The 16,562-nt window shown below is 51.1% G+C and overlaps 1 protein-coding gene across 1 annotated transcript in view; it reads right to left on the bottom strand.

The window, feature by feature from the left end:
- MYH9 (myosin heavy chain 9) overlaps positions 1-16,562 on the bottom strand; it is a 91,745-nt gene that overhangs the window by 56,036 nt on the left and 19,147 nt on the right. Inside the window, exon 2 of the mRNA XM_025461089.3 lies at positions 2,959-3,310. Coding sequence (XP_025316874.1) covers positions 2,959-3,291 — 333 coding nt within the window. The 5' untranslated portion in view covers positions 3,292-3,310. The remainder of the gene's footprint in view (positions 1-2,958; positions 3,311-16,562) is intronic.

Below are 16,562 nucleotides of genomic sequence, written 5' to 3'. Positions count from 1 at the left end.
CGGTCAGGGAGCAGTGAGGTCATCCCAGGAGCTCAGAAACAATTGAGCTCTGTTTCTGGGGTTTGAGAAAACCCACACTCTAGGAAATCAGCCCGATGAAAGCCAAGGACACATGGCCACACTTTTAGGGTGTGCCTCGGAGCCAGATGTTTGCAAACAGCTGTCTGTGACAGCAAAAGGGGACTGGGGGTTCCTGGGACCAGGCTTTCTGACAGCTGGGTGGGCAGATGGTCCTGCGGATGGTTCTCTTTGCAGAGCTCCAAAGGTCTCTGGGCTAATCTCATCAAACCAGCAGGTGTGAGCCCTACAGCCCAGGTGGGAAGATGGAGACCTGCCGGCGAGCCTCCCTCTGGATGCTCCTGGAGGTGCGGACAGAGAGCAAGTGGCTCTCTCCCCCACGGCCACGCCAGGGAGCTGCTCCATTCACGGGCCACAGAGGCTCTTTGTGATCGGCCGCCCCCTATCCCAGAGCTCACCCCCCGGGGAAACAGGCAGAGCAGCTGTGGGCCAGGATTAGCCACGCCGCCCACAACACCAGGCAAACCCGCTGCACAAAGGCTCCCGGGTCGCAATTTGGAACGACGTGTGCAGAGAGGTGGACCATGAATGAGGCGGTGGCCCCCTGCCCAGCGGCTTTGATCCCCCCCGCAGCTCTGCACCTGCTGGGGTCCCCATTAGGGCAATTGCAGAGACAATCGACTTCCCTTATGGGGAGGATGCTTAGGAAGGGGGCTGGTGTGAGGCAGGAGGAACGGCGCAGGAGGGGACAGATGCAGGAGTTCGGGCCTCCAACCAGAGTTCTGCCTCTCGAGGACAACCCACGCTTTCAGAGGAAAGATGAAGCAACTAACAGTGAACACACTTTAGTACTATTTCCCTTTGTGGGAGAGCAGACCGTGGGCAGCCAGCCAGTAGCGGCAAGCGCAGGCCCCCCCGATGAGCGTCAGGCTCACCAAATCCCTCGCAGGACAAAGGTGAACAGAGACACCAGTGAAGGCCTCACAGAGGACCAGCTGCCTTCACTAAGAGAGCCCAGGCCCTGCCATGAACCAGGTGCAGGCTGGCACTTGCACACTTCTCACCAGCGAAGAAGTGAGGCTCGTGGTAGCCATGGTGTGTGGTGGGGAAAGGATCTGAACCGGGTCCTGGAGGCTCCAACTCTCACGCCGTTAATCACTCTGCTTCCCTAAGCAAAGCCCACGTCGGCTTAGGGACCCACCAGGATGGGTACAATGAGCGATGGAGGCTGCCCAGGGGGCATCCCACTCCCAGATGATGGGACTCAGCTCCCAGCGGGCACAACAGACAAGCAATGCTTCCTTAAAGGTCCCTAGTCTTTCTGCAAGCCTCCAATTCTGAATTTCAGTGGTCAAGATCCCTAGGGACAGAGGCTTTGAATTCTGTCCATACAATGTTCTTATGAAGAAAGAGGCAGCCAGGCTGAGGGTCAAGATACCTGAGCTCCAGTCTCAGGCTGTATGACTCTGTGCTGGGCTCTGGCCCTCTCTGGGCCTCAGCTTTCCCCACTTGCCATATGAGCAGATAGGACTAAGCTGGTTTATAAAAAAGGACTTCCAGGAGGACCATTCTGTGTATGTCCTCACTGGTGGGTCCTGACTAATCAGGCTCATCCCCCAAAGGGTAGTCATCAATGGCAAGAGATTAAGAACCTCCCTATCATAAACCAATTTAGCAATCAGCAAGGAAACACAGCTCTGGCATGCTATCTGGCCCAATCAGGAGCTCTGGGCAACCCAGGATGGTCCATGGCTCCACAGAGGACTTTGGCACATTGCAGGGCACTCGGAAGTCCCTGACCAGTGTGCTGGGGAAGTGCCCTACGGAAACGTGTGCTGAAGTCACCCTCAGATTATAGAGAAAATAAAATGGCTTACTGAGGGGGCCACTTACCATCCTTGAGCCCAGCATGTCCTTTATTTACATATGTGATCATCAACAAAGCCCCAGATCCAAGGCTTGGTCTCCCCACCAAAAGGGTTATAAGACTCTCGAGATGTTTTCTTCCTCCAATTCAAACACATTTTGAGAACTGTTTTTATTCAGCTCCAAGACTGAGAAGGCCAAGGTGAACGTAACAACATATTCAAACAAAGAGCTATTTTAGGAATAATAAGAGCCAGATATCTCTTCCCTACCTGAGACAAAACTAGAAGGAAATACCTTGGAACTGAACAGAAGAAAGAAGGAACTAGAAAGAACTCTGTGGCCCTAGGACCATAAGATCTTGGAGCCTATTACACAGGAGATGGGGCAACGCCCCTCCTCTGATGTTTTCTAAAGCGGTGACAAGCGGTCTTTCTGCGAAGGTGGCCCCGCTGGACAGAAGACAGAGAAAGGGCTGCTCCTTGTCCTCTGCAGGCTCCGGGCCTTACACACGTGCCGTTCTCAGATGCTAAGCCTGCTACGGCACCAGAACTAATGTGCCACATGGGCTGTAGGTGCAAGCCTCGCTCCTGATGCTCGTCTCTGCCCAAAACACATTCCCCGGGGAAATAAGGCACGCCGCTAGGCCTCTACGAAGAACAAGATGGCAGAGAGTCCCAAAAAGAGCCTGGGCAAGCGGGGAGGGGGAAGGGGACCAGGTGGTGCAGGAGGACAAGGTGGGAAACCAGGACACGGCATTCCCTCGGTTTTGAAAGAACTACCCTTCCTACCTCCACCAAGCCTGAGGAACAAGGCCCAAGGGTGGGCACAGCCCACCCACACCGTGATACACTCCTCCCTCCAGGCGACCTAAAACAGGCGTCCTGGTGTGATCTCAGCTACGCAGAGAAAAGCTAAAACAGAACACTCCATTAGGACACCCGCAGGCCAAGGTTCGAGGTCGTCACCCCAGCTTTCCTCAAGTCCCCTACTCCCCCAGGGCACCAGCGCCAGGCCAATGAGGGTGAAGGGACAGAGCCAGACCTCCCACCCCGGGCCCCAGGCCCCACTTACGTAGATGAGCCCTGAGTAGTAGCGTTCCTTGAGGTTGTGCAACACGGAGGCTTCGTTGAGGCACGTGAGCTCCGCCATGTCCTCCACCTTGGAGAACTTGGGTGGGTTCATCTTCTGGATGTCATCCTTGTTCACCTTCACCTTCTTCCCGTTCTCCACCAGCTCCACGATGGCCTCCTCGCCCACCTCCTCCTTGAGGCTGGCGGGCTCAAAGCCGCTCTTGTCGGAAGGCACCCATACCAGCTTCTTAGCAGCCCAGTCGGCCTGGGCCAGCGGGTTATTGATGAAGTTTTTATCCACATAGAGATACTTATCGGCAGCTTGCTGCGCCATGGTGACTCACAGCCAGGACCTACAGCAGACACAAGGACAGAACGTCAGACACAGGGACCTCAGCTGCACGAGGCCCGCTAGAGCCCTCTTATCAGCACTGGAGTAGAACAAAACTTGTCAAACCAGGCTGCACAGCTTCCAGAACTTTCCCGCTCTCCATTTTTGAGAAAAAGATGCCCGTGATTGAAAAAACAAGTTGTCATTAGAGCCTCTGTAAGAAAATCATGGTAAGGCAGATCCTAGGATCCATCCACAATCACACAGATCTATTAACTCCCGTGGTGCCGAATGACAAGCCTTAGTTGAGTTGCACAAACAGATGGAACTATGGTCACTATGCTACATGCACTGAGGCAGAAAAGAGACCACGCAATTTAAGAGCACTTCCAACAAAAGCAAGTTTCTAATTAGCCCTCCCAAAAAGGGCAACAAGCTACAAACCGCGCATAGCGGAAGTTGCCAGTTTAAAAAACTTTTTATTTCAGAGTCAACGAAGAGCGGAAAAAACCACCACCACCACCACCACAACACACCAATATGTTGCCAAGAGATGATAAGTCCACCTTGAGAATACAGCCAAAGAAATAAGGCTTGAGGAAAAGAAGTCAGGCTCCAGGAAACATCATGAGCAGTAAGAGTGCTTCCCTTCTGGGGCACTAATGCGAAGGCAGCCTTCACAATCCATGTCTCGGAGAACATGTGTGTTTGCTTTTTTTCAAAACTCATTTGCAAAATAAAGATGAAATAATAATCCCTTACACCTGTGTGGTTTAATGGTTTATGAAACTGCTTTCACACGCACTTGGCCACCTGGAAAGATCCTCATCCTAACTCTGTACGGTAGGGGGGCACCTGGGTGGCTCAATAGTTGAGTGTCTGGCTTTGGCTCAGGGTGTGATCCCAGGTCCTGGGATCAAGTCCCAAATCAGGCTCCCTGTGGGGCACCTGCCTCTCCCTCTGCCTATGTCTCTACCTCTGTGTCTCTCACGACACATAAATAAAATCTTAAAAACAAACAAACAACTCTATAGGGTAAGAAAGATGTGTGCTTCATCCCATTTTACAGACAAGGAAACGGAGCTCGCTGGAGGAACCTTGAGGTCCCCCTGGGCAGACTGGTCCCATGGCCTTTCCACAGGATAACCACAGTGCTTATTCCTGCTCAAAGGCTCAGGCTAGGACCTGCTGGGAGGACAGCTGGTTTAGGTAAACAGAACACAGGACTTAGAAACTGTGGTCTGAGACAGAGCCAGCTCACAGCCACCGGAGGAGCATCCCAGAAGCTCACAGCCCAGTTCACAACACAGGAAGGCCTTTTCCTTATGAGGTCAAGGTCCCTTCCCCAGGCCCAGGAAGCCAGGAGGACCCCAGATCCAAATCCAGAGTTACCTGGGCTTTCACACTTCTAGATCCCAACAGGGACCTGGATGCCAATGAGGCTAGAGATTTGGGAGGGAGAGAACAAAAGGAAAAGTCTGGGCCGCCCAGGCCTTCTTATCTGGGCTCATTAAATGCTTTCCAGATCAAGACTAAGGGGCTCCTCTGGACATGCTCCAGGAAAGGGGTTGTTTTCCAGGAAATCTGCTCGCTCGCCACCCCCACCCCCCACAGGAGGGAAGGCAAGTCCATGGAACAGAGCCTGGCAGCCTCCCCAGCAACCTCAGCCAGTGGCTCTGTTTATATTCCCAGCCAAGCAAACCCTCACAGACCCTCTTAGGGGACCAGGGGTATCATCCACCTGCAAGGACCACTCCCTGAAAGAAAGCAGGGCCCAGAGTCAGACAGCAGTCCACAAGGCAGGAAGGGATGGCCTGGCTTCATCTGTGTGGGGCTGGGGTCTCAGGAGGCTGCAGTCCCCAAGCCATGCCAGCTGACTTCCGACTGTCCAGGCTCCCACACCCGCCAGGCCATCCAAGCAAATCAAAGGCTTCCCTCTGCCAGAGTACATATCAGCTGTCCTCTCCCTCTCTGCCATCCAGCTGACCACTAACTAGCCAGGCAGCCTCAAGTCTTAGGACCCAGGCTCTCGAAATCAATCTCTCCAACAAGCCACTGTCCTGGTTGAGGACTTGGAACGATCACACAGCACAGGGCTTCACAGGCTGTTGGTTCTGAACCTTTCTGCAAACTTCAAGCCTGAAATGGACAATCTCCCATCAACATGCAAAAAGGGATTCACTTGAACGCTGTCCCCCAAAATCCTAAGTCACTGCTGGTTAAGAGTTCTAGAGAAGACACCTGAGGATATCACATGCTCTTTACGAGATCCCTCCAAGAGGAAGGAAAGGGGATAGTCATTAGGTAACCTACCAACATCAAGCTCTCTTAACCATCAATCACCCTGCAAAAGATCTTTTATTATCCTCAATTTATAAATGAGAAAACAGGCTCAGAGAGGGCAAGGTACTTGCCCAGAGTCACCCAGTCCAGTCATGGGGTAGGGCTCTAACCCAGATCCGCCTGCCCCTGCCCACCCCACCCCACTCTAGGCTCTTCCTAGCACACTTGTGCTGGGGTCCCTCAGATGAAGTCAGACTGGCATGGGAGCCAGGTCAAACTGTCGATGCAGTGAGTGGGACATGGGATGTGTGGGGGAATACATCCCACAGTACTCAAAAGATGAGTTTGATCGGGCAGGCAGGGAAGCTGACTGAGTCTTCCCAGTGTGGCCAGTTCAGAAAGCAGAGCACAGTGGAATTTTAACGTTCTCACTCCCGTGGCCAACTACTGTCCATGACAGCAGCCCATCAGTGATGGCACAAGGACTTCTGGCCTCTGCAGACTCACTTCATCCCAGCAACACCAGCCCTGGTAGAACCAATACAAAGAAACCATCTGGTGGCCTGGCACCTCGGCAGCACACAGATTCCCTCCGGGCTGCAGGCCCTGGGCACTCAGCCTACCCTGGAAATCCAGGTAAGCCGCTCAGCCAGCTCTTCGGTGGGGGTACACTGGAGGGTGTGAACGTGGCAGCTGCTCTCAGGGCACAACTCCACCTGGCTCCTCGTTCTACCTTCAGGCCTGTCTACCTGTGATGAGACCTGGAGTCTGTACTTCCTGTAAGGAGGGGGGCTCATCCTGGGTCTCCTCAGAGCGGGACCAACAGAGAGGGCTGCCCCCCCTGCCTACAGGGGTGCCAAGACCCCCGTGCATGGTCTAATGTCCAAGGAGTCTTCCTCTCTGAGCGGAACTTCCATTTCGCTCGCCTGAGCACTGTTTGGCCAGGCCAAGGACAGAGCTATTTGGTGTCAGCAGCTCTGCTGGAATGACGTGGGTTAGCAGCAGTGCCAAGATCAATACATGGGTTGGACAAAGGGGGGGGGGGGCACGGAGGTCACCATAAACAATGGGGTTTATTAAAGCCCTCTCACCAGCACAAACAGGAACATCCACACTCAGTGACAGCCCCAGTGTCCACCTGAGTCAGACGAAGACCCCAGGGCCTTAGCGGCCGCTGACCCATGCACACCCAGTAGGACTGCCAGCGATGCAGATGGAGTAGGCTGTCACTGCTGAAAGCTCTTAGAAATGAAAAGGAGTGTCAAAGAAGGGATGCTAGGGAGGAACAGCCACATCTCCTCTCCCTGGCCTGAGACCACGCTAAAGGGCCTCTCCTGACACTCTGTACAAAATAAGATGAAATCAGAGAGGGAGGCAAACCATGAGAGACTCTTAACTCTGGGAAACTGAGGGTCACTGTGGGGTAGGAATGGGGGTCGGGGTAACTGGGTGACGGGCATAAAGGAGGGCGTTATATGCAACTGATGAATCACTGACTCTACCTCTGAAACTAATAATATATTGTATGTTAATTAATTGAATTTAAATAAAAGTTTTTTTAACTACACATAAGTTTTCAAAATGAAAGAAAAATATCCCCATAAATTCCTAAGACCCTCCCCCTAAAAATCAATTTTCTCTCTTTTTTTTAATGGTCTTTATAGTCTTTATTCATAGAAACACTTGAGATTTTTTTTTTTTTAAGGTTTTATTTATTCATGAGAGAGAGAGAGGCAGAGTCACAGACAGAGGGAGAAGCAGGCTCCATGCAGGGAGCCTGACATGGGACTCGATCCTGGGTCTCTAGGATCACACCCTGGGCTGCGGGCCCTAAACCGCTGCGCCACCAGGGCTACCCAACACTTGAGATTTTTAATTGCAGGCAGAGTGTAGAGTTTCACATTGTGGATTCTTCCTATTTATTATGACCATTTGGGGATCCCTGGGTGGCGCAGCGGTTTGGCGCCTGCCTTTGGCCCAGGGCGCAATCCTGGAGACCCGGGATCGAATCCCATGTCGGGTTCTGGTGCATGGAGCCTGCTTTTCCCTCTGCCTGTGTCTCTGCCTCTCTCTCTCTCTCTCTGTGACTATCATAAATAAATAAAAAAGTTAAAAAAATAAAAAAATAAAAAAAGAATATATAAAAATATTATGACCATTTGTTTCCCCAGAAGGCCACAGTTTGCTTGCTGATCATTTTTATCCAAACACTTCACTTTACGGCTGACAACACAGAGGCTCTAAAAAGGAAGGGATCCCTTGGGATCCCTGGGTGGCACAGCGGTTTGGTGCCTGCCTTTGGCCCAGGGCGCGATCCTGGAGGCCCGGGATCGAATCCCACGTCGGGCTCCCGGTGCATGGAGCCTGCTTCTCCCTCTGCCTGTGTCTCTGCTTCTCTCTCTCTCTCTCTCTCTGACTATCATAAATAAATAAATAAATAATATTTTAAAAAATAAAAAAATAAAAAAATAAAAAATAAAAAGGAAGGGATCCCACTCAGCCACACACGTGGGAAGCGAGAACTAGAATTCAGGACTCTTGACTCCAAGGCCTCCTTGGGAGACACTTTTAATGGCTGCATAATATTCCACAGTGATGTGGTTTTGGTTTTTTTTTTTTTTTAGACCACCACTTACTAGGTTTTTTCCTTATATGGTAGGCCACCTTGAGATAAATTTCCAGAAGTGCAGTTATTGGAACAAAGGAGCATCCAGACACTTTTATGGCCTTGAGAAGTATTATCAAAATGCTTTAAAAAAAAAAAATGCTTTCCAGAAGGGTTGACTGGGGTGCACGGCCACATGAGCAGCCTGCCCATGTGGCAGCAACCACACCAGCTCTAGGAAAACCCTCTGCAGGAAAAAGCTTGGGGGAACAGATTAGGGACCCTCAGGAAATTCTGGAAATTTGCGGGACTCACAGCCAGCAAGGAGTTAAGGCAAAAGAAGGCAGCTTTCCCCACTGGAAGATCAGATCCGGTGGAGGCCGGCCCTTTCCACACCAGCTTCCTGCGGGTGCCAGTCCAACTCCAAGAAACCCAAGTAGTTGCCTTTTTAGGCCATAATCGGGAGGACATAACCAGAGGCTAAATTAGGACTCTCAGGAAATGATGAAACTGAAAGTAAATAGGTTGACCAAAAATCTCTGCTTTCAACCCAAAATGTAATTCCTTGATTGTCTGCCTTCTCCCCTCCCCCCCTACAACCCCTGCCCCCTAAAACATCCATGTGGACCTTTTACTCCTTTCTGTTTTCCCAAGGACCCTTCTTTCTCTCTCTCTCTCCCAGCTTCCCACCCTTTAGCTTGGTTCTTTTACGGAGTTTTGTGCTTGTTTGGAAAAGAAACAGCTAGCGCCTTAAAGACAGAATTTATTCGCCTGAAGACAAATCACTGGTCCAAACACTGAGTTTGTCCGTTACGGGGGGTCTATGTAAAGTCTTCCGTAGCCACGTTCTGGGCCTGGAGCTTCCCACCCTGTCACTAAGGCTACCCTGTACGAGGGCCTGCCAAGAAGCCCTCTACTTCCTCCATCCCCACAGGTGAGGGCACCGAGGCCCACACAGGTCCTAAAACCCAGGTTCAAACTCCGACCCACTGCGCTTCCCCCTCAGCTTCCTTCCCCAGGAGCTCTCTGATACTCTCTGGAGAGAAAACACCCCGAGCATCCCCTGGTTAATGAAGCAAAGCAGGGCCGCTGACACTAATTGTGCCAACGTGAAGCTGCAGGCCTCGCCTGCTGGGGCTGCTTAGGACCAGGGACTGCACACTCCCATCTTAGATCGCTGGTGCTGAAAGAAAGGTCAGGGGTCTGTCTGACCTTGGGTGAGCCATTTCCGTTCTCTGAGCCAAGGTTCCAGTTCAGAGACCCAGTGGCCCCAACCCAGACACCAGGAGTCTGTTCCAGCATGGTCACCAATGCTTGCGAGTAGGTTCCTCCGATTGTTTCTTTATCCCCAGCCCCACCCAGAGAGCACAGCTGAACATGTCCTCCTCCTTTCTTCCTAGAACCACTGCTTTTGAGTCAAGGAAATTATCAATGTGCCTGAGTTCCACTGTTAGGAAGGCTCTATGAAGGCAGCTGCTGAAGTAATAGAATTTGTCAAACCTCTGACATTTACTTATTCAATGAACAAGTGCATACGGAGGGTCTATGCGCAAAAATACTGTGACAAAGATACAAAAGACCCAAGGAGCTTATAACATAGTGGGATGACACTCATGCCACTAAAGTCCCAATCTGGACAGTGCAGTCTGGACAAGCAAAACCAGGCAAACTCCTTGGTTTTTGTCCTGTGCACAGCTGCATGATGGGTGCCCAATACATAGATCTACCATATGCAGACGAAGCACTTGTTCTGTGGCCGTGGGCACGTGCCACCTCTCTGGCCCATCTGTAATGCGGGCAGCATTACATACTGGTAATCCTGGTAATATGCCACCAGGAGCATTTATGTGTCTCCTCTCTCTGTCTCTCTTTTCCTCTCTCTTGAGGCTGTTTCATTCAATGTATAGTTATTAAATGTGCACAAGGAGATGGGACCCCCGTCACTGTGGAGGGGTAGACCATGTAACCAGCCAGCTCCAACACAAGACTCAATGAAGAAAGAAAAAGGGACAAGTAATGCACTGCGGAAACACAGAGGAAGGGGTAAGTCAATGGAAAACTCAAAGCAGCAGGAACTTCATGGAAGGGATGGGGTGTAAACTGGGTCCCAGAAGATGGAAAGGGTGCTGGTGGGGGTGGGGGAGAGGTGGTAGCAGGCCGAGGGAGAAGAGGGGGCAGTTCTTCATAAACTACGTGATGATGTGATCTGATATGATTGGCTGAGGCAGGGCTGTGAACACCTGGGGCCTCCTAATCTTTTGCTGTGGGGGCTCTCCTGTGTATTGTGGGATATTTAGCAGCATCTCTGGCCTCTCTCCCCACCATCTCCAGCTGTGACTGTCCCTGTTAATACACTGTTATGTTAAGGGATCTGACCTGAATCCACTACTGGACTGTACTCTAAAGATTCCTAAATATCCCAATTTAAAACAAAAAAAAACCTCAGGCAAAGGAGGCTGATGTGCCTCCTCCAGCAGGGCCCGTAACTCCAGAACCTCCAACACAGCTGTTTGGCTGGTGATTCACATGTAAGTTCACCAGCGTGAAGGGGTCCAGGTGATTCATGGAAGGCAGGCAGCAGCCACACTGTGTGGGGGGTGGGGAGGCGCTCCTCTGGCTGTGCTGGTTCATGCCATATTCTGGAATTCCATCAAACGCCATTTATTCAAAGTTCTTTTTTTTTTTTTAAGATTTTACTTATTTGGAACAGAGAAAGAGAGAGAAAGAGCATGTGCACAAGCTAGGGGAGCAGCAAGCAGAGGGAGAGGGAGAAGCAGGCTCCCCATAGAGCAGGGAGCCTGAGGTGGGGCTTGATCCCAGGACCCTGGGATCATGACTTGAGCTGAAGGCCAACGCTCAACCAACTGAGCCCACCAACCAGGTGCCCCTATTGAAAGGTTTTGATAAATCAGGATTAGTCCCAGGGAGGATACCCAGATAAATGTATCCCACCCAGAAATCTCCTGCAAACCCCCTCAAACATATCTGAGTGCCTACCAGTCGATGTCTCCACCCAGAGAACCCACAAGCACCATCACACCTGAACTCCCCCAAACCTGCACTCCTTCTGGGTCTCCATCTCTGCAAAAGACACCTGGTCACCCAAGACCATCACTGTAAACTCCTCTCTGGTGGATTAGCAAAACCCTCTGTCAATCCCATGGCCAGTGCCCGGCTCCAGCTAGACTACACAACAGCCCCCTTCCTGGCCTTCCTTCTGCAGAGTCTTCTACCTCCTTCTAATCCATACCCCTTGCTGCTTCAGGAGGACTCAGCAGCTCCATTTCTTGTGCATGCTATATCCTATTTTATTGCCTATTTTATTGATAATTACTCGCCAGTTTGAAATGGTTCAATGACTCCACATCTTCTCCAGAATAAAATCTAATCATCTTTGAATGTCGAGGAGGTCCTGTGTGACCCTGCCCTTCCTCATAACCGAGTCCTGTTCACAGCCTCCTCTGCACCTCTCTCAAATCTCAACTCCAACACCCTCCGCTGTAAGGCCCTCCCTGTAAGGCCCTCCCGGATGGCTACAAAAGGACTTCCCGTGAGTAATCAAACAGCTGAACTGCCATTATCTGCAGTTTCATCTGAGCACAGGAGGCAGTCTCATTCATGGATTTCGAATGTCTAGCACAATGCCTGACCCCAGTTCATGCTCAGTTCAAGTTTCCTGAACGAAATGAATGTATGAGCAACAAGGAAAAGAGAAAGAAGGAGTAGTGAGAAAGGTTTCTAGGAAGCTGGAAAGTCGCCTTGAACTGTGCAGAGGGCCAGAGGGTTAGTTGACGGGAACGGAGACCCAAGCTGGCAGCACGCTCAAGAGTCACGGCCACTTACCTAAATTGTTACAAAACCCAGCTCATTGAAGGACTAGTTCTTCTTTCTGTCCCCAAAACAAGAAGGCAAAGAAAGCACAGTAAGGCTTTCAATCCACAAAGAGAAATAGGAGTGAAGATTATTTACTGGTCCTCAAGAAGCTTTGCATAAGGTTGAATAAAATCATCTGTTTTCTGGAACCTTCTGACACCTCCTGACTAACCAAGGTAGAGGCACCCACCATCTACCACCAGACACACCAGAAAGGACCTGGGCCGATGTGGCATGGCTTTTACCCTTGTCAGGACTCATGAAAAGGCCTCAGGCCACCCTTCCTGCCTCTCAGCACTTGGCCTGCATCTGCTAATAAGCAAGTACTGCAGACACTTATCTTTGGTACCAACTCTCAACAGACAGATGGAACTTGGAAAAAAACCACTGCGATGTGGAGCACCAATTCTGCAAATCCCAAGATAAGCCTGTAATGTGCTGTAAGATAATGGAATGGGTGTGACTTCAGAGTCACATGGACCTGGGTTTGAATCTCGCACTCAATTCCTATAATCTTGAAGCTGTTCAATACCGCAATTTCTTAGCTTTGGAGTGAAGACAAAATCTGTATCAGAGGAGCTGTAACTCAAATTGACAGGAAAGACTCAGACACTGAATAAGAACTTCTGGATCTCGTCCTCCTGACCTAATTAATCCTAATCCTTCTCTAGAAGGACACCTGGGGCCTATGAAAAGTTTCTAGGAGTTTGGTGACTCCTTCTCCAGATTACATGAATACAAGGAGAACAACATGGCACAGTGTGACCTCTCCCAGCTGGGAATTTAGCATGAAGGAAGAGGGCTGAATGGCCAAAGAGGTTGGAAACCTGCCTTTCCGTGGCCCTTGTGCAGTCATGATGCCCACAAAATGCTCTGCAGTCAAGGAAACCCGCTTCACTTTGTCCAATCAGGTTAAGCACCCTGGGATATCCTGCAGGAGAACTGCTCCTCAGCGCTGGCCTGGGAAGTGCTGGTCTGGTGGGATGTGCATGAAGCCTTGGGCAGAAGAGCTAAATTTGAGTCTGGCTTGGCACAGACCAGCTGCTTGGCTATCAGGCTTGACCAAGATAGCGGACCACAGGAGCCAGCCTACATAAACACCAGAGCCATTAGAACAGTCAGCTCCAGGGAGGAGTCTGGCATCCTGTCACCCAGGGCTCACCTTATAGTAGTCGCCCACCCTATGGTGCTGGGTCTCCCAGGGATGAGGAGGAGGGGAGAGGGAGGGGGAGGAGGAGGGGGAGGGTCCTCCCAGAGCCCATGAGGCAGAAGCTGCTGAAGACTGGGAGGTTGCCCCCCTCCACCCCGCTTCTCCCCACCTCAGGAATGCTGTCTGCTTACAGAAGAAGCTAGGACTTGTTGCCATTAGCAGTATTCCAACCCAAGCCTGTGTTGATGCTTAGCAGATAAGAAAAGAGACCAGAGACAGGCCAGAGAGGAATTTAGCACCAGAGCCCCAGAACCCACCCCCTTTGCCCTTCCCTCCTCAGAGGCCACATGGAGGGGCTTCCCAGGATTCCTCAAGAGCCCAGGAACACAGAAATGGTCACATTAGCCTGACTACAGAAGGCAGGGCCTGGGGTCACTTTGAATTTGCCCTGTACCCAACACAATCAGACCATCACAAATGACACTAGAGGGACTAAAGGGACTAGAGGGACACCTGGTGCCTCAGTCAGTTGACCAGCCAACTTCTCGTTTCAGCTCAGGCTCAGGTTGTGATCTCGGAGTCCTGGGATAGAGCTCAGCTCAGCAGGGAGTCTGCTTGAGGATTCTCTCCCCAACTCCTTCTGCCCCTCCTCCTCCCTGCGCGTGTTTGTGCACACACACTCTTTCTCTCCCTCTCTTAAAAAAAAAAAAAAAAAAGACACAAGAATTTGGTGCATAGATTCCCTCCCTCCTTCGAGGTAAGGACAGAAGAGAGAGGGAGGGGGAGGGAGGAGCTGGGGCTGGAGGGGATAAGCAGAGCAGCTCACCCAGGATCTTATCACCCACATTGAAGAATGTGGATTTTAGTTGAGGGACAAGGGGAGGCCACCTGGGGTGGGGGGAGGGTGATATCACTGGATTTGTATTTTAAATAGATCACCCTCTCTGACTCACTTGGAGGGGACAGGAGAAGTGAAGAGCTGCAAAGCGGCCTGGACGACCCAGGAGTGGACTTGCAATCTAAGAGAGGGGAGTCTCAGGACGGGGCTAGGGGGGACACTGGTTAAATGCCACAAGATGAGGACAAATGAAGGCACAGGTGTCACCCTGTGATACTACTGCAAACAGTCAAGCTCAGGCCTCAGGGAGAAGCAGGAGTCAATGCCCACCACAGGCATTTCCTCCAAAGTAAGAAGTAACCTGGCATCCCAGGGCCTCTCCAGCCTAAGTGTCTTGGGCATAGATCTCAGGCATCACATGTCATTCAGACCAAAGTGCCTAAATGGGTCTCCCCCACTAAGATCCCATCCCTGTCTTCTGGGCTATAAGATACTTTCTTAACTAATGAATCAATCAACCAGTGGGGGCAGAAGGCAGAGCGAGAAGACGCCCCGTTGTCATTCCATTCAAGAATTCTGACACTGAGCATGCCCATCCTGCCTAAAGAACAAGAACCTCGTGACCTTTAGGACCCAACCAATTCCTGTACCCAACACCTCCCAACTGTCCTTCCAGCCCCCCCCCCTTCCCCTGCCAGACACTCTCCATTCTAGACATGGCTCCCTAGCGGAGAGCCTGTGCTCCGTGGCCAGCTCTCCCATCACCTGGGTAGACTTCCCTAACACCCCAGTACATTACTCATCTAACTCCCTCCCCTCTCCAGACCTGATGCCAGCATAACCTCCTTATACCAGAAGCACTGCTTCTCTGCCTGTTTTCCCATCAGCCCTCAGACTCCTTGAAGGCAGGGACTGTCCCCCACACCCCGACCCCACACGCAGGTGCTGACTGAGCCCAGGGATCACAGAGAGGGTCGTCAGTTAGTGCTTGTGGAAGTGAACCAAACTGTCCAAGATGCTTGGGTTCATGGCTCACGGTGTGTCTTCTTGGCTGCCCAAGAGAACAACCATTCCAAAGGAAACCCTCCTAAACCCTGCTGTCTAATGTTGAGGGGGTGGGGCACATTAGCAACAGGTTATGCAGCTTTCACTCAATGGGAAGAGGCCGGGTGGAGAGGCGGAGAGGCCTCCGGCTGAATCTGCAGTAAGTCACCTGCACTGGACCCTCGACTTTGCTTTTAATTGGTTCAATATTTGCGTAGTGAAATCACACACGGGCCTCACCTCCTCCGTGATGAGCTTTCACTCAGCCGCCCTTTGGTTCTGCTGATAGGATGGTTTTTCTCTCCTCAAGCATGTGAGCAGTTTGCTAGAACCCAATGCAGAAAAATAACCATACTGAAAAGATCTAATTATACGGCTGCTGTCTCAATGGGAAAGTGCAGCATGCTGGGTTTCCTTTTTTTTTTTTTTTTTTTTAAGATTTTATTTATTTATTCATGAGAGATACAGAGAGAAAGGCAGAGACACAGGCAGAGAGAGAGAAGCAGGCCCCATGCAGGGAGCCCGATGCGGGACTCGATCCTGGGTCTCCAGGATCTCGCCCTGGGCCGGAGGCAGGCGCCAAACCGCTGAGCCACCCAGGTGTCCTCATGCTGGGTTTCCTGAGTCCACATCATGACAAGCAGGGAAATGCAACCTGAGATGAGAAACTAAAGACAATTTCTGAAGACCACTCTGCCCAGGACCCACCAGGCCTACAGCAGCTTGTTATTCTGAGTGATGTTTAAATAATACAAAAAGAAAAAAAAAAACACACAAAACAAAACACACACACACAGAAAAGCCCCGAGTAGCGTAGCCACTACCACCAACAACCATCCCAATGCTATTCCTGCTGGGAACCCTATCCCAGGCACCGGTGGGTCCCCGAGGCCCAGCACATGTAAGTGCTGAATAATACTAATGAACCGGAGTAATGGGGAAGGTTCCAGCTTCCCAAAAGGTTCGAAGTCCAGGGGTCAAACACCATAGACTCTCTGCCACCCATTCTCAAAGTGCCTAATGATAAGACCAATAACCCTGCACCTTATTGTCCAAACTGAAGTGACTTCTAGTGTGGTTCGCCTCCCCCTTGAGCAGGCAAAGCAGCAGAGGCTCAGAACAGATGGCCTCCAGGATCACATCACCTTCCTCCTCCTCCTCCTCCACATCCAACCTTCCAGCTAAATGTGATGTTCATTTGTTTCTAAGAGACATATGACCAGCCGAGGTCAACACAAACTTCCTGAATTGATTAAGTAGTCATTTAAGTCAACTCTGATAATGAGCTTCATCACTGAAAGGGAGACAGCCCTTCCAAATAGTGATAACTTATTCATGACCTTCCCAGAAGGCGTCTTAGAAGGATCTCAACTCAGGAGGCAGCCAGACTGGCCCTAGAATTCCAGACCCATTCACTTCCAGACCCACCACTTAAACAGAACAAACTTTGCCCAGTTGCCTTGGCCCCCTGGGCCTTAATT

The sequence above is a fragment of the Canis lupus genome, chromosome 10 (assembly GCF_003254725.2).
Source record: "Canis lupus dingo isolate Sandy chromosome 10, ASM325472v2, whole genome shotgun sequence".
In the NCBI taxonomy this organism is placed as follows: Eukaryota; Metazoa; Chordata; class Mammalia; order Carnivora; family Canidae; genus Canis; species Canis lupus.
This window is presented reverse-complemented; position numbering and strand designations above follow the sequence as displayed.